Genomic DNA, 15411 nt, shown 5'->3' with positions numbered 1-15411 from the left:
TGGGCTTGCTGCAGCTGGTGGTGGGTGTTGAGCTGCTCTGGCCTGTGACAGCTGTTTTCATTAGAGACTGAAAGGACCAGGAGCCTGTTGATATAAATAATTTATCAGCAGGACTTTTCTCAGCAGAGATTAATGAGCTCCGTAATAAATACATCATTTCACAGCTACTTAAAGTTTACTTTGCAGGGACTTATTCCTCCCCTTCCCCCCGCCCCCGCACTCGCCATTCCCTGTAGGAGGGCCAGGCTCTAGCAAGCTTCCAACATCTGGGGGAGAGAGAAAACAACAAAGAACTAAGTGATGGGCAACCTAGGCTTGTGACTAGGCTGCACGGTGGCCTCCTTTGTCTCAGCGGGCTGCGAGATGATCTCCCAGGATAAGGCATTTTTACTACCTGCGCTTGCGTCCCCAACATTCGCAGGGTGCGTGGATTGAGCCGTAGCAGTGCTTTGATTGGCTGCAGAGGGAACATGCGAGATGCACACGACCCTGTGCAATCGGCATGCACCTCCCTTCACATGCCCTGGTTTTACGTGCGTGTCACTTTAGTGATACTGGTAGGAAAAAGCTGATGGGGGCAGAAACCAGCAGAATCTGGCAACCCTGCGCATGGGCCACAAAACAGACTGTCTCGTGGGACTCACACAGAACCCCGATGAGCCGCATTTGGCCTGCAGGCTGCCCACCGCTGAACTAGCTCGTTCCCCCATGCAGCTTTTCCTCAGTGAGGTTCCTGTCAGGCTGTCGGCTCAGCACTGCCGACCCTGGGGCCGGCTAACGGAGAGACTTTGAGAGACTCTTGCTCTGATTTTTAAGAAAAAATGCCGGGTTTTAATGATTAGGAATTGGTAGGATATAAACGGGGGAGCCCAAACTGACCCTGCATCCCTGCAAACCAACCTGGGAAGACAGAATCCATTAAAAGAGGGGCCCCTTTTACATCTCTTTCTGACTTGCCCCCAGCCCCTACTCCCTGTCAGTCGTGGGAGTGGGAGGAGGCACTGACGGTGAGGAAAAAGGAACAGGGTCCCTGATTCTGTTTCAGCCTCGTAAGAAAGGGGGCAGGTGCAAGCAATGTCCCCAGTGGGGAATGTGTTGAGAATCAGCCACCAGCCGACCCAAAGTTCCTCAAAGATGCTCCTTGCAGAGAATGGATCTGTCCGTGGTTAACTCTCTTCCCTGCTCTGGCCTTTGCAGCTCGAAGGGCTGAAATGTGATGCTCTGGCCCTCATACGTCTCAGTCACTCCCAGGACCCAGACCTCAGACTGAACAGCCAGTGGCTAGAGAAAGGCAGGAGGCCTTAGCAGCCCAACCAGCTGCAGTGAATTGCAAATGAGACGTTCTAGCAGGCAGGGGCGGCCAACCTGGCCCTACCACACTCCGCCCCCAGAAGGCTAACTGTAGGCATATTGGAGGTGGATCATTACTGCCCCCGAGCACCTGCTCCAGGACAGGGGTAGCTTGAGCCGCACACCCTCCATCCTCATCAGAGAGGCTGGGGCCATGCGCCCTCTGCCCTCCCTGTGCTCCTGAGCCATAGGACTCCCACCCTTCCTGTGGTTCTCCTGGGGCGGAGGGAGGGGCAGCCTTGGCTCCCATGGGAGCAGGGTCTGGGCAGAAGGGGCAGGGCTGGGGCCTTGCCTCCCCCAGCCCTAACTTCACCCACCACCTGTGGTAGCAGGGCAGGAGAAACATGCCAAGGGCAGGACATGTTTTGACTCTTCTGTCCAAGCAGTCGATGTGTTGCCTCTAGAGAGAGACGGGACAGGCCTTAACTGGCAGGGTCAACTGCAGGAGAGAGTTGGGGTTTCTCATTAAACTGGGGGCCTCAGTGGACGTTTGTGTCCAGTCTGCTAGAGACAAATTTCTGCTGCTGAATTATTCAGCAAAGTGATTGGCATCTCCTGGGCTTCTCCAGCCCAATCAGCCCATTCCTTGTTCCTTGTAGATCAGCAAAATATGCATCAGTGGGGAGGAGAGTTGGACGTGTGCGCCCCATGGGTGGCCCTTCTCTGACCCTGTGATGCTCTGATAGATCAGCCTGTGTCCCACTAGCAGGTGTTGGGAGCAGCAAGGGGAGGCGGGCAACTCCTTCCCTCCTCCCTGTCTCGGGCACTGGTGGCAAAGGCTGTGCGCCCAACGATAGCACAGGTTGGCTGCTCACACTTACCAGCTGGTCTCAGTGCCACACAGATCCATTTGCTTTGGCTCCCAGGTGGGTTACCAGGAGCGTGGGAGGAGAACTAACAGCAATGTGGGAGGAAGAGTGGGCACTTGGTTTTGGAACCCTGAGCTGCGGGATTTCGTTACCTGTCAGCCATCTCATCAACTCGCGTTTCATCTTGCGACACTGAGGCTATGTCTAGACTCTATGGCTCTGTCGACGGAGCCATGTAAAATAGTTTATTCAGCATAGTCAAAGAAGCGGGGATTTAAATAATCCCCATTTCATTAAAATAAAAATGGCCGTCGCGCTGTGCCGACGATGAGCTGATCCGGCACAGTGTGGCAGTCTAGACACGGCACGGTTGACAAGGGAAGCCTTTGTCGACCGCTCCGGTAAACCTTGTTTCATGAGGCATACCGGAGCGGTCAACAAAGGCTTCCCTTGATGACCGCGCCACATCTAGACTGCCGCGCTGTGCCGGATCAGCTGATAGTCGGCACAGCGTGGCGGCCATTTTTATTTTAATGAAGCGGGGATTATTTAAATCCCCGCTTCTTTGACTATGCCGAATAAACTATTTTACATGGCTCCATCGACGGAGCCATGTAGTCTAGACGGAACCTGAGTTTGAAACAAACCCACAGTTTTTATTCCCTTCTTGGTTTTGTTCCTTTTAAACCTGAATTAGGCACACCCAAGCAGATGAATTCCAACTGGCTCTGTGTTCCCACGGGCTGAGACAGTTCTAGCTACCACTGGAGGCCTGCCTCTCTCTCCTCCTTGGAAGGGGTGTTGAACCGCGCACTGACCCTGGTGAAAGGAAAGTCTCTTTTTTGCCCTGCCAATGGTTTCTGCTAGAGCCTGATATAGGCTTACCTGACTGATTGGCACTCCTGTTGCTGGCTCCTTTTTTAAAGTGAATTCAATACTCTGCTCTTTGGAGCGACAGCCAACCAGTGTACAGGGTCTTGGCTTTCCTCTGAACCTGTGCAATAATCAAGTGGCCACAATTTACATGAGATTATCTTTATTTTCACTTAGGCCTTTTCTACACTGGCACATTTTTGTCACCAAAAATTGCCTTTTGTTGACAAAACAGAGGGAGCCCTACAATGCAACTATTCTCGGGGGGAAACCATCCAGTTTTGATGACAAAAAACTTGCAGCCCTGCAAGAGATTTGTTGTCTTTTCCCCTCCCTTTATGGTCAACAAAGAGCCTGCGTGGGCTCTGTTAGTTTGTTTTGTGGAGAGAACTGGCTTCCACCAGTATCCCGCAATGCCTGCCCTGTTGGCTCTGCTCAGTGTTCTGTGATTTCTGCTGCCCTGCAGGCATGTGCTTTTCCCCTTTCAAAGCTCCAGGAAGTGTCTGACAGCTGAGTGAGCTGCTCTATTTGGGGAGCAAACAAAGAACAAATCATTGCAATGCTCTGCCCTGCATTAGGAACACAGCAGCAGGCAGACTGCTTCAGGGGGTGGGCTGAAGAGACTGATGTGCTGCTTTAACATTCCTCAGCACGGAGAGCTCACAGAGCTCAGCTGCGAAGGAATCCCAAGAAGCACAGGGATCAGCTCTGGCTTCCCACCACACTGCACTGTGGGATGCTTACCCACAATGCTTTGCTCTGTCTGTCTCAGGGAGCTAGCAATGTGGCCATGAAATGTCGACAGTGGGAGGCAGAAAAACTGGTTTGGCTGGTTTTCACTTTTGCACGTCGATAGCACTTTTGTCCCCAAACCTTCCCAGTGTAGACACAGCCTAAGTCTGATTGTCACATGGGACTATCTGGCTACACACCAAGCCTGTCTTTCACCTCACTGGAGGAGTAGTTCTGTGCTCCGGGGTGATGTCTGGAGAGAAGCTGTCTGCGTGTTAAACCCTCGCCCTGTGTCCAACGTGCAGTGAATGCCGGGCCACACTATGCCGAGCTATGTCCAGGCAGAGGTTTGATTTCTCTTCATTATGTGACAGACTGGAGGGGCCTGACCTCGGATTCAGCTCAGATTTCGTCCGCTAGCAAAATCTGACTAACAGGAGCCTGGGTATTTAGTTCTACTTCTCATGGAGTCTGAAGCATTCCAACTGTCTGCCCAGGGGGCCAGTTACTGCCCATTAACAGTACAACAGGAGGCTAATAGGGCAGTAAACAGCTGAACTCTGGTCTCCTTCATCTACTCTACATTCTCAAAGCATCCCTCCGTATCTCAGCAAAAGGCTTGCAGGGAAGAGATGCGGACGGATGTAGCTGGCAGCTTGCCAGAGAGTTTGTTCTAAGGTTGGCAGTAACCTGTAGCTGCTGATGGTCCGGGCATTGGTGAGTTTTATGCTTGTTTCCCAAAAGACTGGAGCATTCTTCATGAATCTCAAAAGCCAGGTCGTTGCTGATCTTGGTTAATGGCAAGGCACCTGCTCTTGCCTGCGCCCCCCTGGCAGTAACATAGCCCTGTCTGTCACCCCACAGGATAGGGTGCATCTCCCCAGGACATACTGCTAGCACAGATGGTTCCAGGAAATCCAGTAGCAGCCATGCTCCATACAGTCCATGGGAGATTGCAAGGCCTACCCTTTTGGAAAAGAGCCCTGGGTCTCCCAGCAGATCCAGCCTTGCTGATTTGGGCTCAGATCCCATCTCTAACAACCAGCTTCTGGCCAGGACAGTCCCATCCAGGAAACAGAACGACGAGTTAAATTACAGTCTGTGTTTTGTGGGCCAGATTTTAAAGGGAAAAGGTCTAAAATAACTCACAAAGTAGGTGGGGCTACTGCAGAACAGGGATTTAGGGCAGTGGAGGGCAACCTGCAGCACCATCGGGGTTCTATGCGCGACCCGTGAGACATTGTGTGTACTGTTGCGCACGCGCAGGGTTGCCGGATTCCGCTTGTTTCCATCTGCGTCGGTTTTTTCCTACTGATATCACTAAAGTGTAAAGCCAGGGCCTGTGAAGGGAGGTGTGCACTGATTGCACCCAACCTTGGGAGAGCCGTGTGCTCCCTCTGCATCCAATCCACCTGTTGCTACAGCTCAGTCGGCCCACCCTATGAATTCTAGCTACGCAAGCACCATCGGTAAAACTGCCCTGTCCCAGGAGACCGTCTTGATGACAACAATCTTGCAGCCCACTGAGATGATGAGCCACGCATGCGGCCCACTCACTAGCCTTGGTTGCCCGTCGCTGATTGAGCAAAACAAAGTACTTTCAGGAGTTTGTGGAAAGGGGCTTTTGGTATCTTTTTTGAATATGCGAATATGGGCTCGTGACTCTGGGATACACCTTGTTCCTGGATGCACTGCCCTGTTCCCTGTGTCATTCCAGTGCTGAAAAATGCCATTTGTGGAGTGGTTTTCTGATAGTCCAGTGTCCTCTAGAAAGAGGAGGGTTATTTTCACCTGTGACCACACAGACGTAGAACACGATCCGACTGTAGCAAGAGTATGTGTTGTTAACCCAATCCCCACTCGGTCTCCCTACTGTAGATGACTAAACAACCCAGTACATTTATCTGCTGGCAAAAAATGGTGCTTACTAAACCCAATGGGCTCCGGCCAAATTCTCCTCCTAGCTCCGCACTCCGAATGCTGTTCCGACACCCGGCTTACCATACGCTTGCAGAATTCCTGGTGACAGCAACAGTGGGAAGGTAATGTTGGATCTAAGACTCAGAGCTGGGAGGAGACCCAGTCCCAGTATGGAAGTTCGTGCAAGTCCAGAGAGCTAAACCGGCTGGCTGGAGACCTCCTTAGTGCTATTGGGGGAAATCTGGCTCTGGGTTCTTGAGCTTCACATTTGTCAAGGTCCTTTTTTAAGCAAACAGGTTGTTTGCATTGCCTGGACTAACTGACCGGACCCGTTGGGTTAAGCTACAAAGCGATTAAACACGGCAGCAAAGAGGATCCCAGAGCATTGTAGTCTTCATGTTGAAAACCAGGTGCCTAAAAGTTGAAGCAGTTCCCTTCTGTTTTAATGCAAAAGATTTCTGGCTGCAACAAAGCTGTTTAAACAATTGGAATGGTACCCTTTGGACTTGTGTTAGGCTCACCGTTCCGCCGCTTGCCAGGTGCCCCTGACTATCTCGGAACTTTTAACCCAAATGAAACAGAGCAATGAAATTAATAAGGAACAATTAAGGGGTTATAAATTCAACCCCAGGTCCCCCCTTCCACCCTCCAATGTATTTTTGCCTATTTCATCATCCCTTACTCAGGGATGGGCAAGTAGCAGCCTATGAGTGTGGTTCACCAGGGCTAGTCCCTGGCAGGCTGCCGGTGCTTTATTTAACTCAGCATCTGCAGGTATGGCTGCTCGCAGCTCCCATTGGCCACTGAGGATGGCTGTTCCTGGCCCATGGGAGGTGCAGGAAGCAGCATGGATCAGGACACCACTTCCTGCAGCTCCCGTTAGCCAGGAAGAAGACCTGCGAGCATCTGTGCCTGCAGACGCCCAGGTAAACAAAGTGCAGGCTGCCCTCTGGGGCTAACCCTGGCAAACTGCATCTGGCCCTTGGGCCACTTCTTGCCTTCCTGCTCTTGCTGCACTCAACACCCTGGTTTTAGGGCAGAAGAGTCGGATTCTTTTTCTGCCCTTCTAGCCCCTCGTCTGAGCAGAGAGAGAAAACCACCGCGGTTCTGTGCCCAGCGTGTGTGTTGTGCAGATGCTGACTAATGTGGAGTGAAACCTATTGTAGATTCATAGAGCCCTACGACTGGAAGAGACCTCAGGAGGTCTTTGAGTCCAGCCCCCTGCCCAAAGCAGGACTAACCACAGCTAAACCAGCCCAGCCAAGGCTTTGTCAAGCCAAGACTTAAAAACCTCTAGGGATGGAGATTCCACCACCTCCCTAGGGAACCCATCCCAGTGCTTCACCACCCTCCTAGGGAAATAGTTTTTCCTAATATCCAACCTAGACCTCCCCCGCTGTAACTTGACAACATTGCTCCTTGTTCTGCGGTCCATCATTACTGAGAACAGCCTCTCTCCATCCTCTTTGGAACCTCCCTTCGGGTAGTTGAAGGCTGCTATCAAATCCCCCCTCACTCTTCTCTTTTGCAGACTAAATAAGCCCACATCCCTCAGCCTCTCCTCGTAGGTCATGTGCTCCAGCCCCCTAATCATTTTGGTTGCCCTCCGCTGGACCCGCTCCAATGTGTCCACATCCTTTCTGTAGTGGGAGGCCCAGAACTGGCTGCGATACAAAGGGTTTGTCCTAGAAACCCTGTGTCTGCCCAAAAGCTGACTGCCCTGTGTGATACTGATAGCGAAGGTATTTCTGAAAGGCATCCATGAGTGATCTGTAACTGGGGCACATTTGCATTTTGCCACCGTCACCAGGCTGATAAAACTGTTCCTCCGGGACCCGATCCTGCCACAGCTCTGCGCATGGAAGACACCATGGCTTGTGTGCGCCTGGCACGACTGTGTGCTCAGGCTCTGTAATGGGGTGCTGGTTTTTGGGGTGAATGGCAGGCAGCCCAGCCTCCTGGGGCGATGGTCTTAGTGATCTGCTTGTGTCTTCTTTCTGCTTTTTCAGCGCCAGCTCGTGTCACGGACATCCGCACCGATAAAATTGAACAGAAGAGCATTTCCTTGTCATGGCAGGAGCCGGGCTTCCCAAGTGCCAGAAACACTGAGTACGAAATCAAGTACTACGAAAAGGTAGATCCATTTGGAGACTTGTCTCCCATCTTTTCAGTGACTTGCCAAAGCCTCCAAATTAGAGGTTCCCCAGCTTGCCAACCAGATTTGTGATCCAGAGAGTTGTCGCTACCAATGCATGTCTCCCCTGCAACATTTGCTATGAACCACTTGCTTTGTAACGCCTCAGTAATGAAAAATGCAGGAGAGAGAGTGGAGCAAATCATCGCGAAGGCTTCACTGACATGAGTTTGGGATGCTCCTACTTACAAATTCCACGTTCCCCAAATCACCATTATGCAGTCTGGTTGTACACGCGTTCAATGATTTGAGCTATATTTAGAGCTTATTTTAATTGTTTTTTCCTGTCTCCACCTGTGAAGCCAGGTTGCCTCAGCACTTGAGTCCTAATATACAGCACTCCAGGGAGAAAGAGCCGAGCTAACCATTTTTAGAGGTTTATAACAGCTTTTTTCTTAAGTGCATTAGAATTGTGAGACTTGGGAGCTTGCAGCCAGCTAAGATGTAAGTGCTTAGTCCCTTTGGATCAGGAGCATTTCCAGAACCTCAAAAGGAGAAGGCTTCTATTTCTAGCACTGATGAATCACAAAATGCTGAACCTTAAAACTTCAGTGAGTTAACACGGAGAGTCCTGGATTTTAGAGCAATGATTTGTGAATGAAATTCCACACTGAAGGCAGAATGAAGCAAACGGTTTTGTGAGTGTCTTTTAAATTAAGAAATGGCCACTGTTTGGTAGCTGCTGGAAGGTGTAAGAATATCAGAAGTAAAACCAGTAATGGATATGTAGCCGTGTTTGGGCAGGGAGCTGGGGATTATGTGCAAAGACAAATTAAATGCAGTTGATCGCATAATTCTGTACATTACCCTGTTGGTGTAAGCAGCTGCTCATTAGGGTTACGTCTACCCTGTACACTTATTTCGAAATAAGCTTATTAGTTATTCCAAAATAGCACATCTACACTGCAGGGAAGCCTCAAAATTAGTCCAAGGCAGGCTTCCCTAATGTAGATGTACTATCTCAATTTAGAGCACCAGGAGGCAGTGGGGAGAAACAACTTAAAATGACTCTGGTGAGGGGCTATTTCAAATTAGCGGCAGTGGAGCATCTACATACGTCGTATTTTGAAATAGCTATTTCCGAATAGGCGTTATTCCTCATAGAACGAGGACTACAGATTTCAGAATAAGCCGTCGGTTATTTCAAAATTATTTTAAAATAAGGGAATGGCTGTGTAGGAAATTTCTTACTGCCAAGCAAAACATGCAGTGATGTGCTGAAATTCTTTCCCTTGAAACAAGGGAGTTTGAAATGGATTCATAAATAGGGTTGCCAGGTGTCTGGTTTTGAACTGGACAGTCCAGTATTTGAGCTTTCTGTTTGGGAAACAAATTGAGGAAAATATAAATGTCTGGAATTTTCTAAATAAGACTAGCTAATTAGCTCGTCATAAGACGGGATTTTCAGGTCTCTCCTCCACGTCGGTCTCTCCTGAGCCTCCAGTCTCTCGCTCCGTCTCTCTCTCTCTCTCTCGCTCCTCCTCCTACTGCCTCCTCCTCTCTCTCTCAGCTCTCCTCCGCCTCCTGCCTCTCTCTGTCTCTCTCTTTCTCTTCTCCCCCTCCTGCCTCTCACTCTTCCTCCGCTGTCCTCTGTCTCCGTCAGGGATTCACGCTCGTCCAGGCCCCGCCCCTTGGGCTTGTACCTCACCGCCCCGCCACCCTTCGCCTCCCGTCGTGGAACTCGGCAAGGGGGGCAAGGTGGTGATGTTCACGGCTGGGGGCAAGGCCTGGAGCTGCTGTCACACCGCATGTCACTGCTCCGCCCCCCTTCACCTCTCGCCGTGGTGCTCGGCTGAATTCTGCACCACTCAGCCGGGCTGCCGTGGGGGAGCAAGCGGAGCAAGAGGTCATTTGGGCTCCCCCCGACGGCCCGGATGAGTGGCACAGAACTCAGCTGAGTGCCACAGCGGGAATCAAAGGGGGGGGCGGGGTGTTGACATGCAGGGTTGCCAGGTGTCCAGTTTTCTACCGGACAGTCCGGTTTTCGCAATGTCCAGTATTTTCTGGTTCTCTGGCTGGGCGCTAGACAAAAGCCTGGTGGGGGGGGGAGTGGCTGGGAGGCGGAGCGCGATCGGCACTGGGAGCCTCTAGTTGCCTCTGGGAAGCAGGGGAAGCTCTGTCCCTGCTCCTGAGGGCTGTTCCCGCGCGTGCTGGAGCCACCGCTGGACTTGCTTCTCTGGGACCATGAGCAGGGCGGGCAGCACCCTGGGATTTGCACGTGCCCGGGTGAGTCTGGCTCCCCGCCGGCCGATTCCCTCTCCCCACCCCCCACCAGCCAGTTCCTCCTCCCAATTTCCCATGGTCAGCCTCGCTGCCCCCAACCCGACCAGCTTTGCTTACCGCCGGCCACCCCACCCCCATTCTCCCCTGGCCAGCTACGCTGCCTCTGACCCCCCGCCCCGAGCTCTGCTTCCTGCTCTCCCCCCCTCCCAGCCAGCCCTGCTCCTCTCCTGGCCGGTTCCTCCCTCCTCCCGCCCCCGATCAAGTGTGTCCAGGTTTTTTTTTATCCTACCTGGTAAACCTAGTGATGTACACGGCGAGGGGGTGGGACTGTGTATGTCACCGCCCTGCCCCCCTTCCCCTCCCACCGTGGCGCTCGGCTGAGTTCTGCAGCGCTCAGCCGGGCCACCGCGGAGGAGCAAGCGGCACAAGCTCCCCTGGCCCAGAAGTCAGCCGAGCGCCACGGCGGGAGGCAACAGCGCCCCCCAGAAGCAAGACGTAACGCTACAGCATTACAGAGTCACAGACATTGGGCTACTATATATATGATGTGATGTAATGTAGATGATGTAATGTCAAGCGTGTCCGGTATTTTTGCTGAAACCATCTGGCAACCCTATCATCATAATAACTTGATCTTGAATATTTGAGAGTTTCCAAGAAAGGACACTGTTGTGAGGTCAGGTGTTGGAATCGAATCCACTAATTTCTTAGTAAAAGAACTAGCACCATGAGACTTGGAGCAGAGGTGAGCTTGCGTGGTGTGTTTTTCTCTATAGTTTAGCAATTGCTCTTCTGTAAACAAAGCAATATTTGAGCTGACTCCAAAAAAATGGCTTGGTACCAAATCCTTGTATTTAAACTCAGTTTTTTCCCGATTCTCCACGCACAGGGCTCTGAGGAAAAAACCATCTCAGATAAACTGCATGTTGCACAACAACATATACAGAACCCAGAGAAATATAATGAGCTATATCCAGGCTGTGACATTCATGCTAGAAAGTAGGGGTTGAACAGTTTATTAAGGTTAGTTATTCAGAATAAATAATTTAACCTAGGGTTGAACTCAGCTAACCCTCTGACATCTGTATTATTTCTGGAACCCACAGACCACAGTAAACCCTGGCCTAAAATAACTTCTACATGAGCTTTGGGTGAAACGAGACTAATCTGTTTGCCAAGCAGTTTGTTCCAAAATGTCATTGTTACTTCCCATAACAGCAGAAATCTATTAATAATCATCATCTAATATCCCAGCTTTAATATTTTCCCACATCTCACTCACGCTTGGGAACTCCTCTTCCTCCTGTCTTGGAATAGTGAACAAGGCAGTGAAAATCCTTCTATTTTCACCTTCCTACCTCCTGTTGCTATTACTTGATTTACAGAGCCCAAAAGTACAGGAGGCACCTCACAGACAACCCCTAAGCTCAGTCCTTGCTCCAGGCTGCTCCAGTATAATTGACGGGCTGCAGTACACACACCTAACGGGCAAGGGCAAGGAAAGACACAGGCTCTGGACAGAAGCGTTGGAACAGTTTGTGTCCTAGAGGTGCTGAGAGCCATGGAACCTGCATAGCCGTGATTCCCAAACTTACTTTTCTCGTGACCCAGTTGAAAAAAATCATTGCTGCCGGCGACCCAACATAATTTGACTGGAGTGTGGGCTCTGGGGTGGGGCTGAGGAGGGAGATTTGGGGCAGAGGAGGGGGCTCCAGCTTGGGGGGGGGGGGTGTCAGGACTAGGGCAGGAGGGGCTTACCTCGAGCAACTCCCGGTCAGCAATGCAGCAGGGGGGCTAAGGCAGCTTCCTGCCTCTCCTGGCATTGCAGACCATCCTGCGCCCCAGAAGCAGCCAGCAGCAGGTTCCCAGCCCATGGGAGTGTGGAACTAGCGCTCGGGGCAGGGGCAGTATGTGGAGCCCTGTGTGCTCTCTCCACCCCCCCATCTAGGAGCTGGGCCTGCTGCTGACTGCTTCTGAGGCGCTGCACAGTCTGTGGGGCCAAGACAGACAGGGAGCTGCCTCAACACCCCTACTGAGCCCCCTGCAGCAACCAGACCCAGCGCCCGACATTCCACCGCCCAGTGCTGGGTCGCGACCCGTCGTTTGAAACCCCCTGCTAGCTGTGATGGAAACCACTTCAAGCCAGGAGCTGCAGCACCCCTCGTTCCAGCCTCTGTGGGATGCTGCGACTGTCTAGCTGATTGGAGTGGTTTCTGGCAGACGCTCCTTCCCGTACGAGTGACCAGACTGGGTGACTCCTCAGAGCGAGGAATGCAGCGGAGCGCTCAGACCTGCCCTTCTGGAGGCCTAGTGCCTTGGGAAGAGTCACGTCCCAGCTTCTCCATTCGGGACTGCCACACAGAGACGCAACGTCAGCCTCCCTCTCTGACGTCCGCTCGACAGGGCCTACCCCCCTCTGCCTCTCGGAGTCCTATCAAGGCAGAAATCCGGAGCTAGCCGGGTGGCTGGCTCACATTGATGGGACGGGGCTCCCTAGGGAAGGGGCCTGCCAGCTTGAGAGACCGCCCCCTGCTGCTGCCAAGAGCAGCCTTCACCCCAGAAGAGCTCTGCCCTTTGCATGCCAGGCTGTTCTGTGCTCTGCAGCAGGGCTGCTTCCCGCCAACCTGCCGGGGAAGGGCCTGTGGGTTTAATAGTGTCTCCCTTTCATGTCACTGTCTGGTAATAAAGAAATCAAGTCAGACTGTTTGCCAACACCCAGCGTGCTGCCTTCTCATTAGCCATAATGAGAACAATTAGCTCTCCCCGCGGCTTTCCCTCCGGCCAAAGAGCAGCGCTCGCGGCACACAGCGGAGGGGAATGCGGGAGTTTGCGACGTGACCTCCGGCCTGGGCAGAGGGGCAGCAGCTCCGGTCCAGCCCAGCTAAGGTGTGTCTACCTGGACGGGTCTTTGCTGTAGCTGGTGCCGTGGCTGAGAGATTCCCCGTGGGGCCATCTGCTGGAGCAGTTTGAAACGCCGTCTTCTTGCTAGGGAAGGTGGCTTGTGTGCCTGGCTCTAGTCTGCGCAATGGGGAGGACAGCTTAGTGCTAGCCATCCCCACCGGCTGCCAGCTGCCGGCCAGCTGGAGTGGGGGGAGATTCTCGCATGGGGATGGTGAGCTGATGCCCAGAGGCCTGGCTGGTCTGGGTCACCAAGGTCTCTGTAGCCCACCAGCCTTCAGCGCTGTCCTTCGTTTGCTGAGAGGGCCCTCTCCTGGGGGCCTGGGTGGGCAGGTGATCAGGTTTCAGCTGGCAAAACCTGCCTCCTCCTGAGCAGGGGAGTACGTAGCAGCTCTGCAGGGAGGCTGATTCTGTTGGGCACTGTCTACACTCCGTCCCGCACACCTCCCCCCTCCTCCTGGCTTTCTGCCTATTGCCTATTACGCTGGGCTCAGACCCTCCATGGAGGTAGCAGGGAAGGGGGCTGGGCGTGAACGCTCCCTGGGGAGGAAGGAGGTGTGAAAGGTTTAAAGACACGAGTGAGAGAGGGCAGCTCTTTTATAACCCCCTTTTCCCCAGACGCTCGCCTGTCTCCTGGGTTCTGGTCCAGCTGCAGCCAGAGCTCTCTGGGGGCACGGCCCCAGGTTGGTGCCTTCCACTGAGAACCTGCTCAGTCCCCTCCCCCCTCCCAGCCACCTCTCACCCGAGGCTGAAGGGCCCGTCTCCTCTCCTTGGAAGTGCTTGCAGCATCCCCCCTGGGGACAGGCAGCAGCTCGTGTTTAGTTTAAATCAACCCCTTTGAAGGGAACCCAATGGCAGATTCTCACGTGCTGGCCGGTCTGAGCTGGTAAGGCCTCTGTGCTCCAGAAGGAGGATAAAGGGAGGCTGATAAAGGAGGACAAAGAGAGGTCTGGCTAACCTGCCTCTGCTCCTGCTCAGCCTGCCCCTTCCCCTGATTCCTCAGAGCCCCCATCGCTATGTCCAGGTACTCAGCATGACAAGACTTGGCCCTCAGGCAACCCCCTCCCCCGCAGCCAGCCATGGTGCATTTGGGGGTCATTTAGCACCTTCCAGATTGTCCCTCCAGTCTGGCCCTCCGATATCCCTTTGGGACGCCGGCATCTTTGTCCAGCCGTGCCAGTGACTTCCCAGGCCTGCTTGCAGGCCATGCGGTTGCACACCCTGGTCCCCTGGATGCGCTGGGCTCTGGCACTGTATTCAACACTTCCCCTAGGAACACGCATTGCAGCATCTCTGAACGTCCGACTGTAGCCGGACAGGGCTGCCTGGGGTACAGTCACAGCCTGCCCAGCGGCCTGTCCTCTGGAGAGGGTAACTCAGGCGGAGTGAGGTGGTGGCAGGAGTGCGCTGGCTGGTGTCTGAGGGCGAGCCGGTATGTCTGTGCACCCAGCGCCCTTTGCTGGCTGCAGTGCCAGGCCTGCTCAGCCGTCTATTTTCAGCCCTATCCAGGGGGGGCCAAGTTTTGCTGCAGGGTGATTATTGATATTAGTCACACCCTCTATGCAGCGCTGGGCTCAGACCCTCCGTGGGGGTAGCAGGGGAGGGGGCTGGGCGTGCACTCTCCTTGGGGGAAGGAGGTGTGAAAGAAGATTTAAAGGCCCGAGTGAGAGAGGGCAGCTCTTTTATAAACCCTTTTCCCTGGACGCTTGCCTGTCGCCTCCCTTAGTTCTAGCTGTGTTGTATTTGCCCTCCTTGTAACTTTTCAGGGTAATTTCTATTAATGAGGCCTCTCGAAAATGTTTTATTTTCACTGATGGTTGAACATTTGGCTGCTGGGGCCCAGGGGCACTGCAACCGACAGCTGCTCCACGGATCAGCTAGAGGACAGCTGTCAGTCTAGTTAAATCTCCCCTGTTTCCTTATTTCCTAGGATCAAAGAGATCAAAGTTACTCGACCGTGAAAACCACCTCGACAGCCGTGACAGTCAGTAACCTCAGGCCTGGCACGCTCTACGTCTTCCAAGTCCGGACGGCATCAGCCCAGGGTTATGGAAACTACAGTCCTGGCATCGAAGTGGAAACCTTGGGGGAACGTAAGTGCTAGGCGGGCCGGTGGTGTGCGTGTTGAACACCGAGCATACGGGAGGGGGGGAGCAACCCTTCGGCTTGTGGTTTGTGCTGCCGACTCAGCTGACTTAAGCAGCAGAGGCTGTTCTGGTTGGGGGCCTGTCCCCGAAGGAGGGCGCCAACCCGTCTGTTGAGCGGGTGCCTATTCCTTCACTCCGAGGAGCCTGTTTCTTTCCAGTGTCTGAGATTTATGCAGTGCTAATGAGAGCTGCTGGCCTGACAGCCTTGCAGGCTGATGCCCTTGGACTGTCCGCAGAGTAAGTGCAGTAAGGACAAGGGCCCCCA

The 15411-nt window shown here is 53.2% G+C and overlaps 1 protein-coding gene across 1 annotated transcript in view; it reads left to right on the top strand.

The window, feature by feature from the left end:
* The window catches only part of EPHA10 (EPH receptor A10), a 148680-nt gene that overhangs the window by 95026 nt on the left and 38243 nt on the right, over nucleotides 1-15411 (top strand). Inside the window, exons 6-7 of the mRNA XM_075908666.2 lie at nucleotides 7694-7818; nucleotides 14930-15092. Of these exons, the coding sequence (XP_075764781.2) occupies nucleotides 7694-7818; nucleotides 14930-15092 (288 nt within the window). The remainder of the gene's footprint in view (nucleotides 1-7693; nucleotides 7819-14929; nucleotides 15093-15411) is intronic.

This window comes from Pelodiscus sinensis, chromosome 26 (genome assembly GCF_052426305.1).
Source record: "Pelodiscus sinensis isolate ZL-2025 chromosome 26, ASM5242630v1, whole genome shotgun sequence".
In the NCBI taxonomy this organism is placed as follows: Eukaryota; Metazoa; Chordata; order Testudines; family Trionychidae; genus Pelodiscus; species Pelodiscus sinensis.
Note: the sequence above shows the minus strand (reverse complement) of the source record. Positions and strands in the feature narration are given on the sequence as shown.